Source organism: Terrapene carolina, unplaced genomic scaffold, assembly GCF_002925995.2.
Source record: "Terrapene carolina triunguis isolate 2854851 unplaced genomic scaffold, T_m_triunguis-2.0 Scaffold580, whole genome shotgun sequence".
Taxonomy (NCBI): Eukaryota; Metazoa; Chordata; order Testudines; family Emydidae; genus Terrapene; species Terrapene triunguis.
In genome coordinates this window covers 2,036,779-2,051,408 of record NW_020664931.1, presented here as the reverse complement: position 1 = coordinate 2,051,408, position 14,630 = coordinate 2,036,779, and the positions used below count along the sequence as shown (strand labels likewise).

Genomic DNA, 14,630 nt, shown 5'->3' with positions numbered 1-14,630 from the left:
TTTTTTTTTTTTTTTTTTTTTTTTTTTTTTTTTTTTTTTTTAGGACATTGATCCATAAAAATTCAAGGTCATTTTTCTGATTTGTCAGTGACTCAAACAGGTAAACTCAATAGACTTACATATAATAACCAAACAGATGAAGTTGGAATTCCTGTAATATTCATATACAGGTAAGTATTTTAAATTGTAAGATAATTTCTTCACATATACCAACATAATTCTGAATATAAATTTATAAATTTTTCCTTCCATGCGCTTTTAGTCTAGCACTTTGTAAACTTAACTGAATACAAGGTATGGACATTTTAAAGCAACACGATGTAGTTCCTTCACATAACAAAGAACTTTGATCTTTTTGTCATACTCTACATTTCTGATTTTTAAAAAAAGTATTTAAAAAGTTATGTAATCTTACCAGGGAGAAGAGGATCTTCAATGCACAACATGGATGGTCTATATCCATTAGTCATGGCTTTCATGATTTCTTCTTTGGCAATATAGGCACCTCCATTTTTTATTCTAATACCAGTTTTCAAGTAATTAAAATTTCTTCCATACAGTTCAAAAAATTCTACTAGAAGCATTCCAAGGTTTTCATCAGCTCTCCTGGCATCAATTCTTGGATGCAACTGTAAAGAAGAATGTCTGATACTTACTAAAAAAGTGAGGGTGGATTATAGGCATGTACTAGCAAACTGACAAGCCATGTACTAACGATTAGACATAAAACTGGTCCATTATAGCCACTTCATAACCTAAAAGTTGCAATCCTATTACCTTTCCCAACTAAATTCCCCTAAGCTTTCCTTAAACTTCACTTCACAAATGTAACCAAGAGGGGGCAGCACTTGAATAGTATATGGAGCCTATAGGTACTTAACCAAATCTTTCTACTTAGTCCAGTTTTCTAGTACAAAAGCAACACAGAAGAATTGCCACTTAGATTTGATGGCTAGATAATGAAGGAATATTGGTTTAAGTTTTCATAGGGATTCTGCAGTGGTGGCAGTTTCCAGAAGATGGACAGAAAATAGAACTCAGTATTTTCCCTATAAATGCTTATGCATTCTAGAACAGATACACATTGCTGGCCTCTCACCATCATCCCCATGTTTTACCAGATGTACACAACTTGAAGACCACCTCAGACAGCCGACAACTAGCCAATAACTACCATATATACTCCTTCATAAGCCGAATTTTTTTAGTAAAAAAGGGAATCCCCAGAGATGGGGGTCGGCTTATGAATGGGAGACAGAGGAACCAAGGAGAGGCAGCACAGCCAGCAGAGACAGAAGGGAAGAGGCGGGGCCACTTCTGGCCATGCTGCTCTCCCCTCAGCCTCCAAAGCAGCTGCAGCGGCGGGCCCGGCCCGCCGGAGCAGGCCACAGCGGGCCTGCTGCCGCCAGGTCAGAGACATCCTCCCCAGATAAGGTGGGAAGGGCTGGGATGGGGAGAGTGTGGGGGTCCCAGGCTAGGGGTGGGGTCATGTGGGGGGTGGTCACAGGAGTTACTCCCCTGACTCCCAGCTTCCCCCCCCCCTCCAAATTTCCCCACCTGTTGCTGTCCCGGCCTGTCACGGTAAGCAGCTGGTGTGCCGGGACACTTTGGTTACTTAGGTTTACCTCCGTGCCTGCAGATGCTTGAGGTAAACAAACCATCTCGGACCACCAGGGGCTTATCCTGATGGCCCGGGAGCCAAAGTTTGCTGACCCCTGAATTATAGGGTCGGCTTATGAACGGGTTATAAAAATTTTCCATTTTTACTTATCCATCTTCGGGGGGAGGGAGTCAGCTTATAAACAAACTGGCTTATGATCGAGTCTATACAGTAAACACCAAAGCTACTCATAAAGAACGCCTATGCTGGAGCGTATGTCTAGATCAGTGTGAGGCCCTGTTTTTAATCTGAGTTAACTGACTGCCAATTCACTGTAGTTAGGCTTTATAATGATAATCCAGAAATTCCACAAGCAATTACAAATGGGCCATATGGAAAAAACATGTAATTAAAGACTATCATAATGCATCCACACAAAGGGACTGAATTATGATTTTATTTCTCCTTAGCTTTGTTCTAGGAAACTGCTCAAACCATTTTAGCTGAAATTGGGAACAAGTCAATCTGAAGGAAACACCTAGAATGGAAAAATTTTAGCCCAATCAAAGCTATAAGCAACTGAAAACAAGGTCTTATAATGGAAAGTGTTGGGCAACTAGCCTCACCTATAATATACTGAACACAAGATTTGCACATAATTTACCTTTTTAACAAGGTATCAAAATTGTGTGTGTGGTCCATAAACATACATCTTTGTAGGTCAGAAGCAGCCTTTATCATAACAGGCATTTGGGTGAGAGAACAGCAAGGCCCAGCTGTCCTGGTTCCAAGGCTACTCCCATTAGCACAGCAGGAGGTCTGCTGACAAGGGAAGCAAGCAAGCAAAGGATGCAGAGAAGATTCCAAAGGAATTCAGGGGCATGCAAGGACCCTCAGGCATAGGTGCTGACTTCCCCTCTGCTCGGTGGGTGCTTGACCCCACCCCGCCCCTGAACCCCCATTCCCCCAAGTCCCCGCCCCGCGATGCCTCCTCCCCTGAGTGCACTGCATCCCCACTCCTCCCCCTCCCTCCCGGAAAGTCCTAAGCACTGCTAAACAGCTGTTAGGTGGCGGGGGGGAGGGGCAGAGGGTAGCACTGGAAGGGAGAGGGAGGAGCAGGGACATGGTGCGCTGGGGGGGCAGAAGGAGGCAAGGGAGGAGCTTGGCTGCCGAGCACTCACTAATTTTTCCCCGTGGGTGCTCCAGCCTATGCCCTCAGGGCATCCCCTCCATCCATCCTCTATCTGGTAACAGGGAGGAAGGAGTAAAAGAGATAAGGGAGGAGTAGTCATGGAGAAATCAGTGAGGCTCTCTGACACTACCATAATTTGACAACAGTTTGTTTCCAGTGTTTCTACTGAAATGATTACCATGTTGGGTGGCCTGCTTGCTTGCAGCCCAACCAAATAGGGTGTGGGGCAGACTACTGGCAGCCTCTGCCAGAGAAAGGGACAGTTCTAGGCAGCAGGTTCGGCAACAAGGTTGTGTGGAGAGGGCCACTATGCCATTCTCCACATTGATTATAATCATATAACACATTTTCAGAGGCCTCTGCTGCTGTTCTCATCCATACTCTGAGCAGAGCTCTCAGAGATATGAGAGGCAGCCTGCAGGGGAATGGAGATCACAAAGCTTTAACAACAAAGCGAGTGCTGTGTGTCACTAAGGGAGAGAGAAGAGGAACAGCCAATTGACAATTGGGGAATTCATGGCAGAAACAAATTTAAGAACAGAGTAACAAACAAAATAGAGAACTTACCTGCAGGAAACTAATTGCCATTAAAATTAGGCTGTAAGAGCTAATTCCACCAGTAAAAACTTCATTCAAATCCCTCTGAAGAAGGAACTGTTTTAATACTAAAATCAAGTAAGGCAGCAATGAATATTTCTGTAAATAGGAAAAATAGGCCTGTTAAAATCTTTATAGAATTTGTAATAGATTATAAGAGGCATTAACATGTAAAATTCTCTCCTCAAAAGCATGCCTATAGGACTTTTTAATCAGGCTATATGAAATTCTTTTTACTAGCTGTTTACTCAAAGGAACAGTTAACACTTTATTTTATTCTATTCACATTTTATTTCTATGTAAGTACGGTATTTAATTTGGTATTGTATCTGCCTAACAAAAGGAAAATAAAGGTTAACACAGAAAGCTACTTTTTTAAACTCCTTCATCAGCCACAACATTATTATCCAAAGTGATCATCAAATTATATTGCAGGAGGGATATAACCAGGAGTAACTACTACAACAGCTGATTTTAGTAATAGTTAGAAGACAGCTAACACTTTGCTGTATAGGTATAATTAATAATCCAAACCAGATCTAATATATAAACGTTTCACTAAAGCTGGTTAGTTATTATGCATAGTAACAGTTGTGAAGAAACAAATCATCACAGTATACCAGCTTCACATTTATTTAAGCTTTCCTAGATAACAGTTCAGTTCACAGAGTATAAAAGCTATTCAGGACCTGTGTTGAGACCATACAAAGGAGTACTGTATTTAAGGTAGAGACTTTAAAGCAGCATACTAGCATACTGAAGGTGCACCACAGTGGGCACACTGCTGAATTCTTTAACAGACATAGGAAGAGTACCTAGCACGCAAAAAAGTTGCTTTTCTGCACGAAAGAACTGACTTTCAGTCCCTACATATTTCATATATAGAAGCTATTCACTTCTGTAAAAGCTAGGCTTTTCACATGTCATTCATGGAAAGGTGGGTAATAAAGTATTAAATGTTCAGAATGATGGTACTGTTTGCTGTGCAACATGCTTAATTTAGCTAATAGTCTCTTAAGCAGTGTATTATTATGTGGAGCCTTGCCTCACTTAAGACTAACTTCAGTGCAGCTCACTTCAATTCTGTGTGACACACCACTCCCATTTATCTAATGGACAAACAAAAGGTATGCTGGGGTGGGGGGGGGGGAGGGGGAGGGGAGAGAAATCCTGAGTTCTAGTTAAGTTCTTCAGAATTTATCAAATTCATTTTGGGCTGACGGTTTCCAAGCTTGCTCTCAGCCTACAAGCAATTGCCAGTTTTGAATAGGCAGCTCAGCTGTTTCCGTTTTGAATGCATTAAAAAGCTTAAATTGGTAGCTCTCATTATGGTTTTGGTAGTTTTAACTAGAGCTAGTTAGGAAATGTTTTTCCCCTTCTTGGGAAAAACTCAAAAAAATTGTTTTCTAGAAACTGTTCTACAAATTTGAGAGGCTTATCAAAAACAAAAATTCATCAGAAACTGAACTCATGAAAGTTTATTTTGACAAAAAACTCAATTTTTCACTGAAACATTAAACTAAAAATGTCAAACTAACTTTTACAACAGAAATTTGCAATCAATTTTTTATATTAACCTAAAAACCTACTGGAGTTTGGAATACTGGGGCAATGAACATTTAGACACAAAACACTAAGGGTATATTTAACAGACCATGGCAGCAAGCCTCCCAGCCTGAGGCAACAGACTCAGGCTACTGAAGGTCATGCTAGTGCTCTGGAAGTAGCTGTGTGGACAACTCTTTCAAGGTTCGGCTCAGGCTCTGAAGCCTAAAGAGATGGGTGTAAATCAGCATCCCAGGTTAAGTCAGGGGACATCACAATTCAGATCACCAAGAAAAAAAGTGAAAGCCTGATATTGTTGATATTTCAAAACTTAAAGTTAAGGTACCTTCAAAGACAGAGTGACTTCAAACTGGATTGTGACAAATTCTGGGTCAGAAATGTTTCTAACTTAAAAGCTACTTAGGTTTTCTACAAGTTCAGATTTTGGGGAGGGTTTTTTTTGGGGGGGGGTGTGCTATTTATTTTTAAAGTTTTAATGAAAACTTAATCAAGCCAAATTCAAAGATATTATGTACTGCACTGCAAGTCACTGTATATCATTACATTTTTATTTGCATAATTTGGCAAATATGTAGTACAAAGACCATATTTTAAAGCATCAGCAGAAGAGATCACAAAGGTTTAATAAAGTGACACAAATTTGTCCTTCACCTTTCCAAATCACACTTCTGTGCAGAATTGAGATAATGTCCCTGTTTAAATCTTTCAAATATTAGAAATGAACAGTTTATTAGAGTGTTTCCTCTCACCAAACTTAGCTAAGCACACATGAGTACTATATATGCAAAATTTCAACAAGTGAGACTTCTTTCCACACTTGTTACTCAACCATCTAAATGTCATTTTAAAGCAGACCTTTTCAAACAAAATTCTCCTTGCACAAGAACATAAGAATGGCCATACTGGGTCAGACCAAAGGTCCAGCTATCCTGTCTTCCAACAGTGGCCAATACCAGGTGCTCCAGAGGGAATGAACAGAACAGATACTCATCAAGTGATCCATCCCATAGCCCATTCCAAGCTTCTGACTAAGAGAGGCTAGAGATACAATCCCTGCCCATCCTGGCTAATAGCCATTGATGGATGTAGCCTCCATTACGTTATCTAGTTCTTTTTTGAACCCTGGTATAGTCTTGGCCTTCACAACATCATCTGGCAAAGAGTTCCACAGACTGACTGTGTTGTGTGAAAAAATACTTCCTTTTGTTAGTTTTAAACCTGCTGCCTATTAATTTCATTTGGTGACCCCTAGTTCTTATGTTATAAGGAGCAGTAAATAACATGTCCTTATTTACTTTCTCCACACACGTCATGATTTTATAGACCTCTCCCCCTTAGTTGTCTCTTTTCCAAGCTGAAAAGTCCCAGCCTCATTAATCTCTCCTCATACGGAAGCTGTTCGATATTCCTAATAATTTTTGTTGCCCTTTTCTGAATCTTTTCCAATTCCAATGTATCTTTTTTGAGATGAGGGGACCACGTCTGCACGCAGTATTCAAGATGAGGGCATACCATGGATTTATATATAGAGGCAATATGATATTTTCTCTTACTATCTATCCCTTTCTTAATGATTCCCAACATTCTGCTTGCTTTTCTGACTGCCGCTGCACATTGAGTGGATGTTTTCAGAGAACTATCCAAAATGACTCTCTTGAGTAGTATGTGTATAGTTGGGATTATGTTTTCCACTGTGCATTACTTTGCATTTATCAAAATTGAAATTCATCTGCCATTTTGTTGCCCAGTCACCCAGTTTTGAGAGACCTTTTTGTAGCTCTTTGCAATCTGCCTGGGACTTAACTATCTTGAGCAATTTTGTATCATCTGCAAATTTTGCCACTCACTGTTTACCTTTTTCCAGATCATTTATGAATATATTGAATAGGACTGGGCCTGGTACAGACCCCTCGGGGATACCACTATTTACCTCTCTCCATTCTGAAAACTGACCATTTATTCCTACCCTTTGTTGCCTATCTTTTAACCAGTTAGCAATCCATGAGAGGACCTTCCCTCTTATCCCATGACAGCTTACTTTGCTTAAGAGCCTTTGATGAGGGACCTTGTCAAAGGCTTTCTGAAAATCTAAGAACACTATATTCACTGGATCCCCCTTGTCCATATACTTGTTGATCCTCTCAAAGAATTCTAGTAGATTTGGTGAGGCATGATTTCCCTCTACTAAAACCATGTTGACTCTTCCCCAACAAATTATGTTCATCTATGTGTCTGACAATTTTGTTCTTTACTATAGTTTCAACCAGTTTGCCTGATACTGAAGTCAGGCTTACTGGCCTGTAATTGCCGGGATCACCTCTGGAGCCCTTTTTAAAAATTGGTGTCACATTAGCTATCCTCCAATCAGAAGCTGATTTAAATGATAGGTTATGGACTACAGTTAGTACTTCTGCAATTACACATTTGAGTTCCTTCAGAACTCTTGGGTGAATACCATCTGGTCCTGGTGACATATTACTGTTATGAATGTGTTCCAAAATCTCCTTTGAAACCTCAATCTGGGACAGTTCCTCAGATTTGTCACCTAAAAAGAATGGCACAGGTTTGGGAATCTCCCTCACATCCTTAGCCATGAAGACTGATGCAAGGAATTCCATTTAGTTTCTCCGCAATAGCCTTATTGTCCTTGAGTGCCCTTTAGCATTTCGATTGTCCAATGGCCCCGCTGGCTGTTTAGCAGGCTTCCTGCTTCTGAAGTACTTAAAAATTTGTTGCTATTACTTTGAGTCTTTGGCTAGCATTTCTTCAAATTCTTTTTTGGCCTTCCTAATTATATTTTTTTCCACTTTATTTGCCAGAGTTTATGCTCCTTTCTATTTTCCTCACTAGGATTTAATTTTTTTTTTTTTTTTTTTTTATTAAAGGATGCCTTTTTGCCTCTCACTGCTTCTTTTACTTTGTTTAGCCTCAGTGGCACTTTTTTGGTTCTCTATGTTTTTTAATTTGGGATATACATTTCAGTTGAGCCTTATTATGGCGTCTTGCAGAGATTTCATTTTTGGTACTGTACCTTTTAATTTCCATTTAACTAACCTCCTCATTTTTGTGTAGTCCCCCTTCCTGAAATTAAATGCTACAGCCATGGGCTGCTGTGGTGTTTAATTTTAATATTATGGTCACTATTACCAAGCAGTCCAGCTATATTCACCTCTTGGACCAGATCCTGTGCTCCACTTAGGACTAAATCAAGAATTGCCTCTCCTCTGTTGCGTTCCAGGACTAGCTGCTCCAAGAAGCAGTCATTTAAGGTGTCAAGAAACAATTTCTGCAGCCCGTCCTGAGGTGACTTGTACCCAGTCAACATGGGGATAGTTGAAATCCCCTATTGAGTTTTTTACTTTTATAGCCTCTCTACTCTCCCTGAGCATTTCACAGTCACTATCACCATCCTGGTCAGGTGGTTGGTTAGTATATCCCTACTGCTATATTCTTATTATTAGAGCATGGAATTTCTATCCATAGAGATTCTATGGTACAGGTTGGTTAATTAAGATTTTTACTTTATTTGATGCTATGCTTTTTTCCCCCACATATAGTGCCAATCCCTAACCAGCATGACCTGTTCTGTCCTTCCGATATATTTTGTACCCTGGTATTACTGTGTCCCATTGATTATCCTCATTCCACCAAGTTTCTGTGATGCCTATTATATCAATATCCTCATTTAATACAAGGCACTCTAGAGTTCACCCATCTTATTATTTAGACTTCTAGCATTTATATATAAGCACTTTAAAGACTTGTCACTTTTTAGCTGTCTGCCACATGATGTAATTGAATGGGACTTCCCCCCCATCAGATCCTACATGTATTTTATTGTCTTCCAGCCTCTCCTACTTACTAAGGCATATAATCTCCATTAATAGATCCTCCCTTAAGGGATGTGTCTATCCGAACCACGTGCTCCTCTGCACCTGTCGGCTTTCCCCCAGCCCTTAGTTTAAAAACTGTTCTATGACTTTTTTAAATTTCAAGTGCCAGCAATCTGGTTCCATTTTGGTTTAGATGGAGCCCATCCTTCCTGTATAGGCTCCCCCTTTTCCAAAAGTTTCCCCAGTTCCTAATAAATCTAAACTTCTCCTCCCTACACCATTGTCTGATCCACGCATTGAGACCCTGCTGTTCTGCCTGTAACTGCCCCTACGCATAGAACTGGAAGCATTTTAAAAAATGCTATCATGGAGGTCCTGGACTTCAATCTCTTACCTAGCAGCCTATATTTGGCCTTCAGTACCTCTCCCCTATCCTTCCCTATATCATTGGTACCTAACATGTACCACAACCACCGTCTCCTCCCCAGCACTACACATAAAAGAGATCCACAACCTTCGCACCAGGCAGGCAAGTTACATGCGGTTTTCCTGGTCATCGCAAGCCCACCTATTTATGTTTCTAATGATCAAATCACCCATTACTAATACCTGTTCTTCCTAATAACTAGAGTTCCCTCCCCTGGAGAGGAATCCTCAGTGCGAGAGGACACCACGACATCATCTGGAAGGAGGGTCTCAACTGTGGGATCATCTCCCTCAGCTCCAGCTGCATTGAGAACCATGAAAAATTTCAGCTGAAGTTGGTTACAGAAAGTTGTTTTTAAAAGTTAAATGCCTAAAGAAGAAGGTAATCACCTTGTGCAGAAGTGATGATTCTTCGAGATGCGTCCCCCTATGGCGCTCCACTGTAAGTGTGCTTGCATCCCTGTGCTGCTGTTCGGAGAACTTCAGTAGCAGTGTCCATTGGGACTGCATGTGTGCAATCTCTCCTTGTGGTGCGCCACAAAGCTAGTGTGTGTGTTTGGGGGGGGGGGGGAGGGCGCTAACCATCCTCAGTTCTTTCTCTACGCAGAGCCAATGACAAGAACTCCAAAGTAGAGGAGAGGAGGATGGGTTGTGGAGCACCCATAGAGGGGCACCTCTCAAAGAATAATAGTTATTGCACAAGGTGAATAACTTCGAGTATTGTCCCCAAGGGTCCTCCACTGTAGGTGACTCCCGAGCAGTACCACTTCTGGAAGGTTGGGACTTCGGATCGGGTCTGTTACAGATGATAGCACTGTGGAGCAAAAGATGGAATCGGAGGCAGAGTCCCTAGTGATCACATAGCGTTCTGCAAAAATGTGGACTGACAGCCATATCCCTGCACTACAGATTTCTGAGATAGGGACATTCTTGAGGAAGGCGACAGATGAGGCGATAGATCTTGTGGAGTGTGTACAAATGGCATCTGGAGGGGTCACACTGAGTTTGGTAACAATGTCCGATGCAGTTCGAGACCCACTTGGAAAGTCTTTGGGTTGATATTGCTGAGCCCTTGGATTTTTCTGCAGTGGAGAGGAAAAGCCATGGGAACTTCCTGAAGGCCTTTGTCCTGTCTAGGTAGAAGGCATGGGCTCTCCCGACATCCAGGGTATGCAATATAGCCTCCCTGTTGTCTTGGCGAGCCTTGGAGAAGAAGATGGAGATGAATCAACTGATTCATGTGAAAGTGAGAGGTTACCTAGGGATGAATTTTGGGTGCAGTCCGAGTGTAACCTTGTCCGGGAAAAAATAGTGCATAGGGAGGATGCATGATCAGAGCTGCTCTCTCTCCTATTCTCCTGGCCAAGGTAATCGTTAACAAGGCGGCCATTTTCATGGATAGGTATGCTAGTGAACAGGTGGCCATGGGTTCAAAGGGGGGCCTACTCAGTCCTTTCAGTACAAGGTTCAGGTCCCATGTGGGGGCAGGAAGTTGAGGTAAGAGGTTTACTGGGCCCTTGAGGAACCTTTTTGTAGTTTGGTGTGACAGCACTAAGTACCCCTCTACAGGTTGGTAAAATTCACTAATAGCCGCTAGGTGGAGCTTGAGAGAGCTTAGAGATAATCCAGACCATTTTAAGGTTAAAGCATAGTCTAGGATATGTGAAAGAGTCACAGATTCTGGGGAGATGTGTTGGGACGTGCACCAAATCTGAAACCTAGATCATTTCTGCAGGTAAGGTACATCCTTTGTTCTGTGAGAGAATAGCTGGGAGAGAGATCAGTGCAAGCTTTGACAGGTAAGGGTACCAGGTCTGTCTTGGTCAAGTAGGAGCGATCAAAATTACACTAGCTCCATCCCTTTTTATTTCCAGCAGGACCTTCTACAGTAGGAGAAATGGAGGGAAGGCACAGAGAAGGTCCCCCATGCTGGGGGGCAGCCTCACCTAGAGTGTTGTCCCATCTCCTCTCTAGAGCAGTAGCGTGGAAACTTCTTGTTCAGGTGAGCAGTGAACAGATCGGCAGACTGTGTCCCCCATCATCTGAATAGGTTGTGAAGTACTGACGAGTGTATCTCCCACTTGCAGTTGTGAGATAAAAGTGGACAGTCTGAGTCACAAATTAAGTTTTGTGTACCTGGGAGGTACGCCGCTGCCAGTGTAACATTGTGGGAGATGGCACCAATTCCATAATCTCATCACTTCTGCTCATAGGGAGGGCAATCTGGCTCCCCCCTCTGACTGATGTAGTACACAGAGGCAATGCTGTCTGTCAGGATCGTTGTATGCGATCCTGTGATCAGCAGGAGGAAAGACGCGCAGGCATTCCTGACTGTTCTCACCGAGGAGACAGATGTGGAGGAATATCTCCACAGGCAAGCATTTGCCTTATGTCACAAGTTTGTTTAGGTGCACGCCCCACCCTATGAGTGATGCGTCAGTGGTGAGGAGCAATGACTAATGTTTGCGAGAAGGGGATCTCTTTACAAACATTGGCTGCGTCCTTTCACCAGTTTAAGGAGGTTTTTTAATCCCTGGGGGTAGCGACAGATTTGTCCAACCTAGCCTTGGTCAGTCTATAAACCAAGCCAAACCACAGCTGGAGGTATCACATGTGAGCCTGGCATGAGGTAGCACCACCATGCCCACTGCCATATGTCCCAATCATTGGAGGCAAAGACTGGCTGGTAGTTGTGGGCTACTTTGAACGGTGTCAGAGTGACTAAGGATAGCAACCTGTTTTGAGGTAAGAGGGCTTTGGCCTATAATGCATTGAGGTTGGCCCCAATGAATTCCAGACATTGCACTGGGGTGAGAGTTGACTTCTGGGTGTTGATCTGTAGACCCAGTTCTGTGAACAAATGTATCATAGCGTTGGCTACTTGGTGAGCCTCCCAGAGGCTCTGAGGAGAAAATCGTCCAGATATGGGTAAATCATTATCCCTTGAGAGAATCAATGAGTAGCCACCATTGAGAGAACCTTGGAAAATACCCTCAGGGCTGATGATAGCCTGAAGAGGAGCACTCCGCATTGGTATTGGTCATGTCCCAGAGTAAACCTGAGAAATAGTCTGTGAGCTGATAGCATCGAGATGTGAAAATAGGCATCCTAGAGGTCCAGGGTGGAAAACCAGTCTCCCTGTTCCTGTGCTGGAATGAGCATTGATAAGGTAACCATCTAGAATTTTTGAGCCTTGACAAACTTGTTGAGAGCTCTGAGGTCTAGTATGGGTCTCCAACCTCATTTCCTTTTGGGTATTAGGAAATAACGAGAGTAGAACCCCTTGCCTCATAGATGTTGAGGTACTGGTTTTATGACTCCCAGCTGGAGGAGACGATCCACCTTGTCACATAGTGAAGTCTCATGAGGAAGATCCCTGAAGAGGTATCAGGAAGGATGCTGTGGAGGGAGTAGGCAGGTAAACTGAATGGAACACTGGGTTTGGACAATCTCTAGGACCCACTGGTCCGATGTTATGCGTTCCCAGATACTGCGGAACATTGCCAAATCAGTGGCCAAATGGATGTGGTACGATGGTTGCTTGTGTCAGTCAGAGGGAGTGGTCCAATGATGCCTTGACCTGCCCATCAAAAGTGGTGTTTAGACGTAGAGGGCTGGGACAAAGATTGTGAGCAAGATGGTTTTCATTTAGGGAATTTCCCTCTCTTTGTGGCTTGTAGAGGTACTGAGACCTGTGTGATCTATTCTGGGGTTGGGGGACTAAATCTTTGTCCTGGTGTATAAATACCCAGTGACCCAGAGGATAGCCCTGGAATCCTTCAGGGTGTGAAGAGAGGTGTCAGTCTTCTCGGCGAAGAACTTCGTTCCCTCAAAGGGAAGGTCCACAATCGCAGACTGCACCTTTTTCGGGAATCCCGACAAATGAAGCCATGATGTTGTAGTATCACCACAGCCGTGAAGATGGATCTAGCAGCCATGTCGAGGGCAGACTGAATCAATATCTTCGCTTTGAATGACTCACGATGTACTTCTGGCATCCTTTTCAATAAAGTCATTCAGCTTTGAGTAGTTCTATATAATAGTATTTAGCCATGAGGGTCTAGTAGTTGGCAATACAAACTTGCAGAGTGGCTGAGGAGTAAGCTTTTCTGCAGAACAGATCAAGGCACTTCCAATCCCTATTGTAGGAGAAACCCTTGATTGATATGGGCCGCAAGAGTTGACAGCTTCCACTATGATAGTGTTTGAGGGGTGAGTGGGAGAATAGAAATTCAGATTCTTTAGCAGGGACAAAGTATTTTTTATCTATCCGCTTGCAGGTCAGGGTCACTGATGCCGGGGTTTGCCACAAGGTCTTTGACAGGTCTAAATGGCCTCATTAATCAGGAGGGTGATCTTTGAGGAGGTCGAAGAATGGAGGATATCAAGGAGTTGATGATAGGTATCCCTGACTTCCTCCACTGGAATCTGGAGTGTACCTGCCACCCTCTTTTCTAGTTCCTGAAAGAGACGAAAGTCATCCCCCAAAGTTGGTGGAGAATGGCGACTTCACCTGGAGGAAGACAATGCGGTACTCAAAGTCACTTCCTCCTTGGTACTGACTTCCTGATCCTCAGTCTCAAGGCGGCTCCAAAGCCCTGGATGGTGAGGCCAAGAGAGTGTGCCACCCCATGGTGGCGCCCATGGGTGGACATACCAGGATGGTGGTGGTTGGGCTATCTGTGGGTATATCCTTGGGCTCTGTTGGTAGTGAGCACCATGTGGAGTTTGGGAGGAGTACGGCAACACTATCTCTTCAGGCTCGCTGCCTGAACCCTCGCTAAAGAGCGGAGGGGCATAGCATGGCAATAGGGATATTTCCTGTGCTTGGTAGTGGCTTGGTGCAGAGGTCTCGGTACTGCCATTCTGAGGTCTCTTGAATAGCAGAGTTCCGATCGTCCCAGCGTCGGTGCCGGTGCCAGAGGGACGGGAATCTTGTACGTACTGGTCACTCTTGTGCCGGTTGAGCCACCACAGGCAGTAATGATGCAGGCTCGTGTACTGTGAACGTCTTTTTAGAGGAGTGCTTACTCCAGTCCTTCGGTTCCGAACTCTGGGTCCATCTGGTCCATAGGCACGTCAGTGGTATTGGTTACTGTCGGTTTCTGTGAGTCATGGGTGCCGGACTGAGATGGCCTCAGTGCCGAAAATTCCAAGTGAGATTGTGATTGCTTGCAGCTATCTCAGGGCTCACTATGGGGGCTTCCCACTCTCTTCTGAGAAGATTTATGAGAGGGATCTGCAGCCTGCTTCTTCAACCCACAGGACTTAGACATAGAAGGCTGTGGGGAAAACTCATGTCTATCTGGCGACTGGGGTTGAAGAGCTGCCTCCATGAAGATAATCGTCTGGCAGAGCGTGATCTTGGGCGGAGCTGTGGGCAAAGACCACACTTCTGTTGTATGCGGCCTTCCCC

General features: G+C 43.4%; 1 protein-coding gene across 4 annotated transcripts in view; it reads right to left on the bottom strand.

Moving 5' to 3' along the window:
* The window catches only part of TENT4A (terminal nucleotidyltransferase 4A), a 97,151-nt gene that overhangs the window by 45,636 nt on the left and 36,885 nt on the right, over nucleotides 1-14,630 (bottom strand). For all 4 annotated transcript variants that reach the window (XM_024200695.3, XM_024200696.3, XM_024200697.3 and 1 more), the window contains exons 6-7: nucleotides 3,360-3,488; nucleotides 416-629 (exon numbers count right to left, since the gene is read on the bottom strand). In XM_024200695.3, coding sequence (XP_024056463.1) covers nucleotides 416-629; nucleotides 3,360-3,488 — 343 coding nt within the window. The remainder of the gene's footprint in view (nucleotides 1-415; nucleotides 630-3,359; nucleotides 3,489-14,630) is intronic.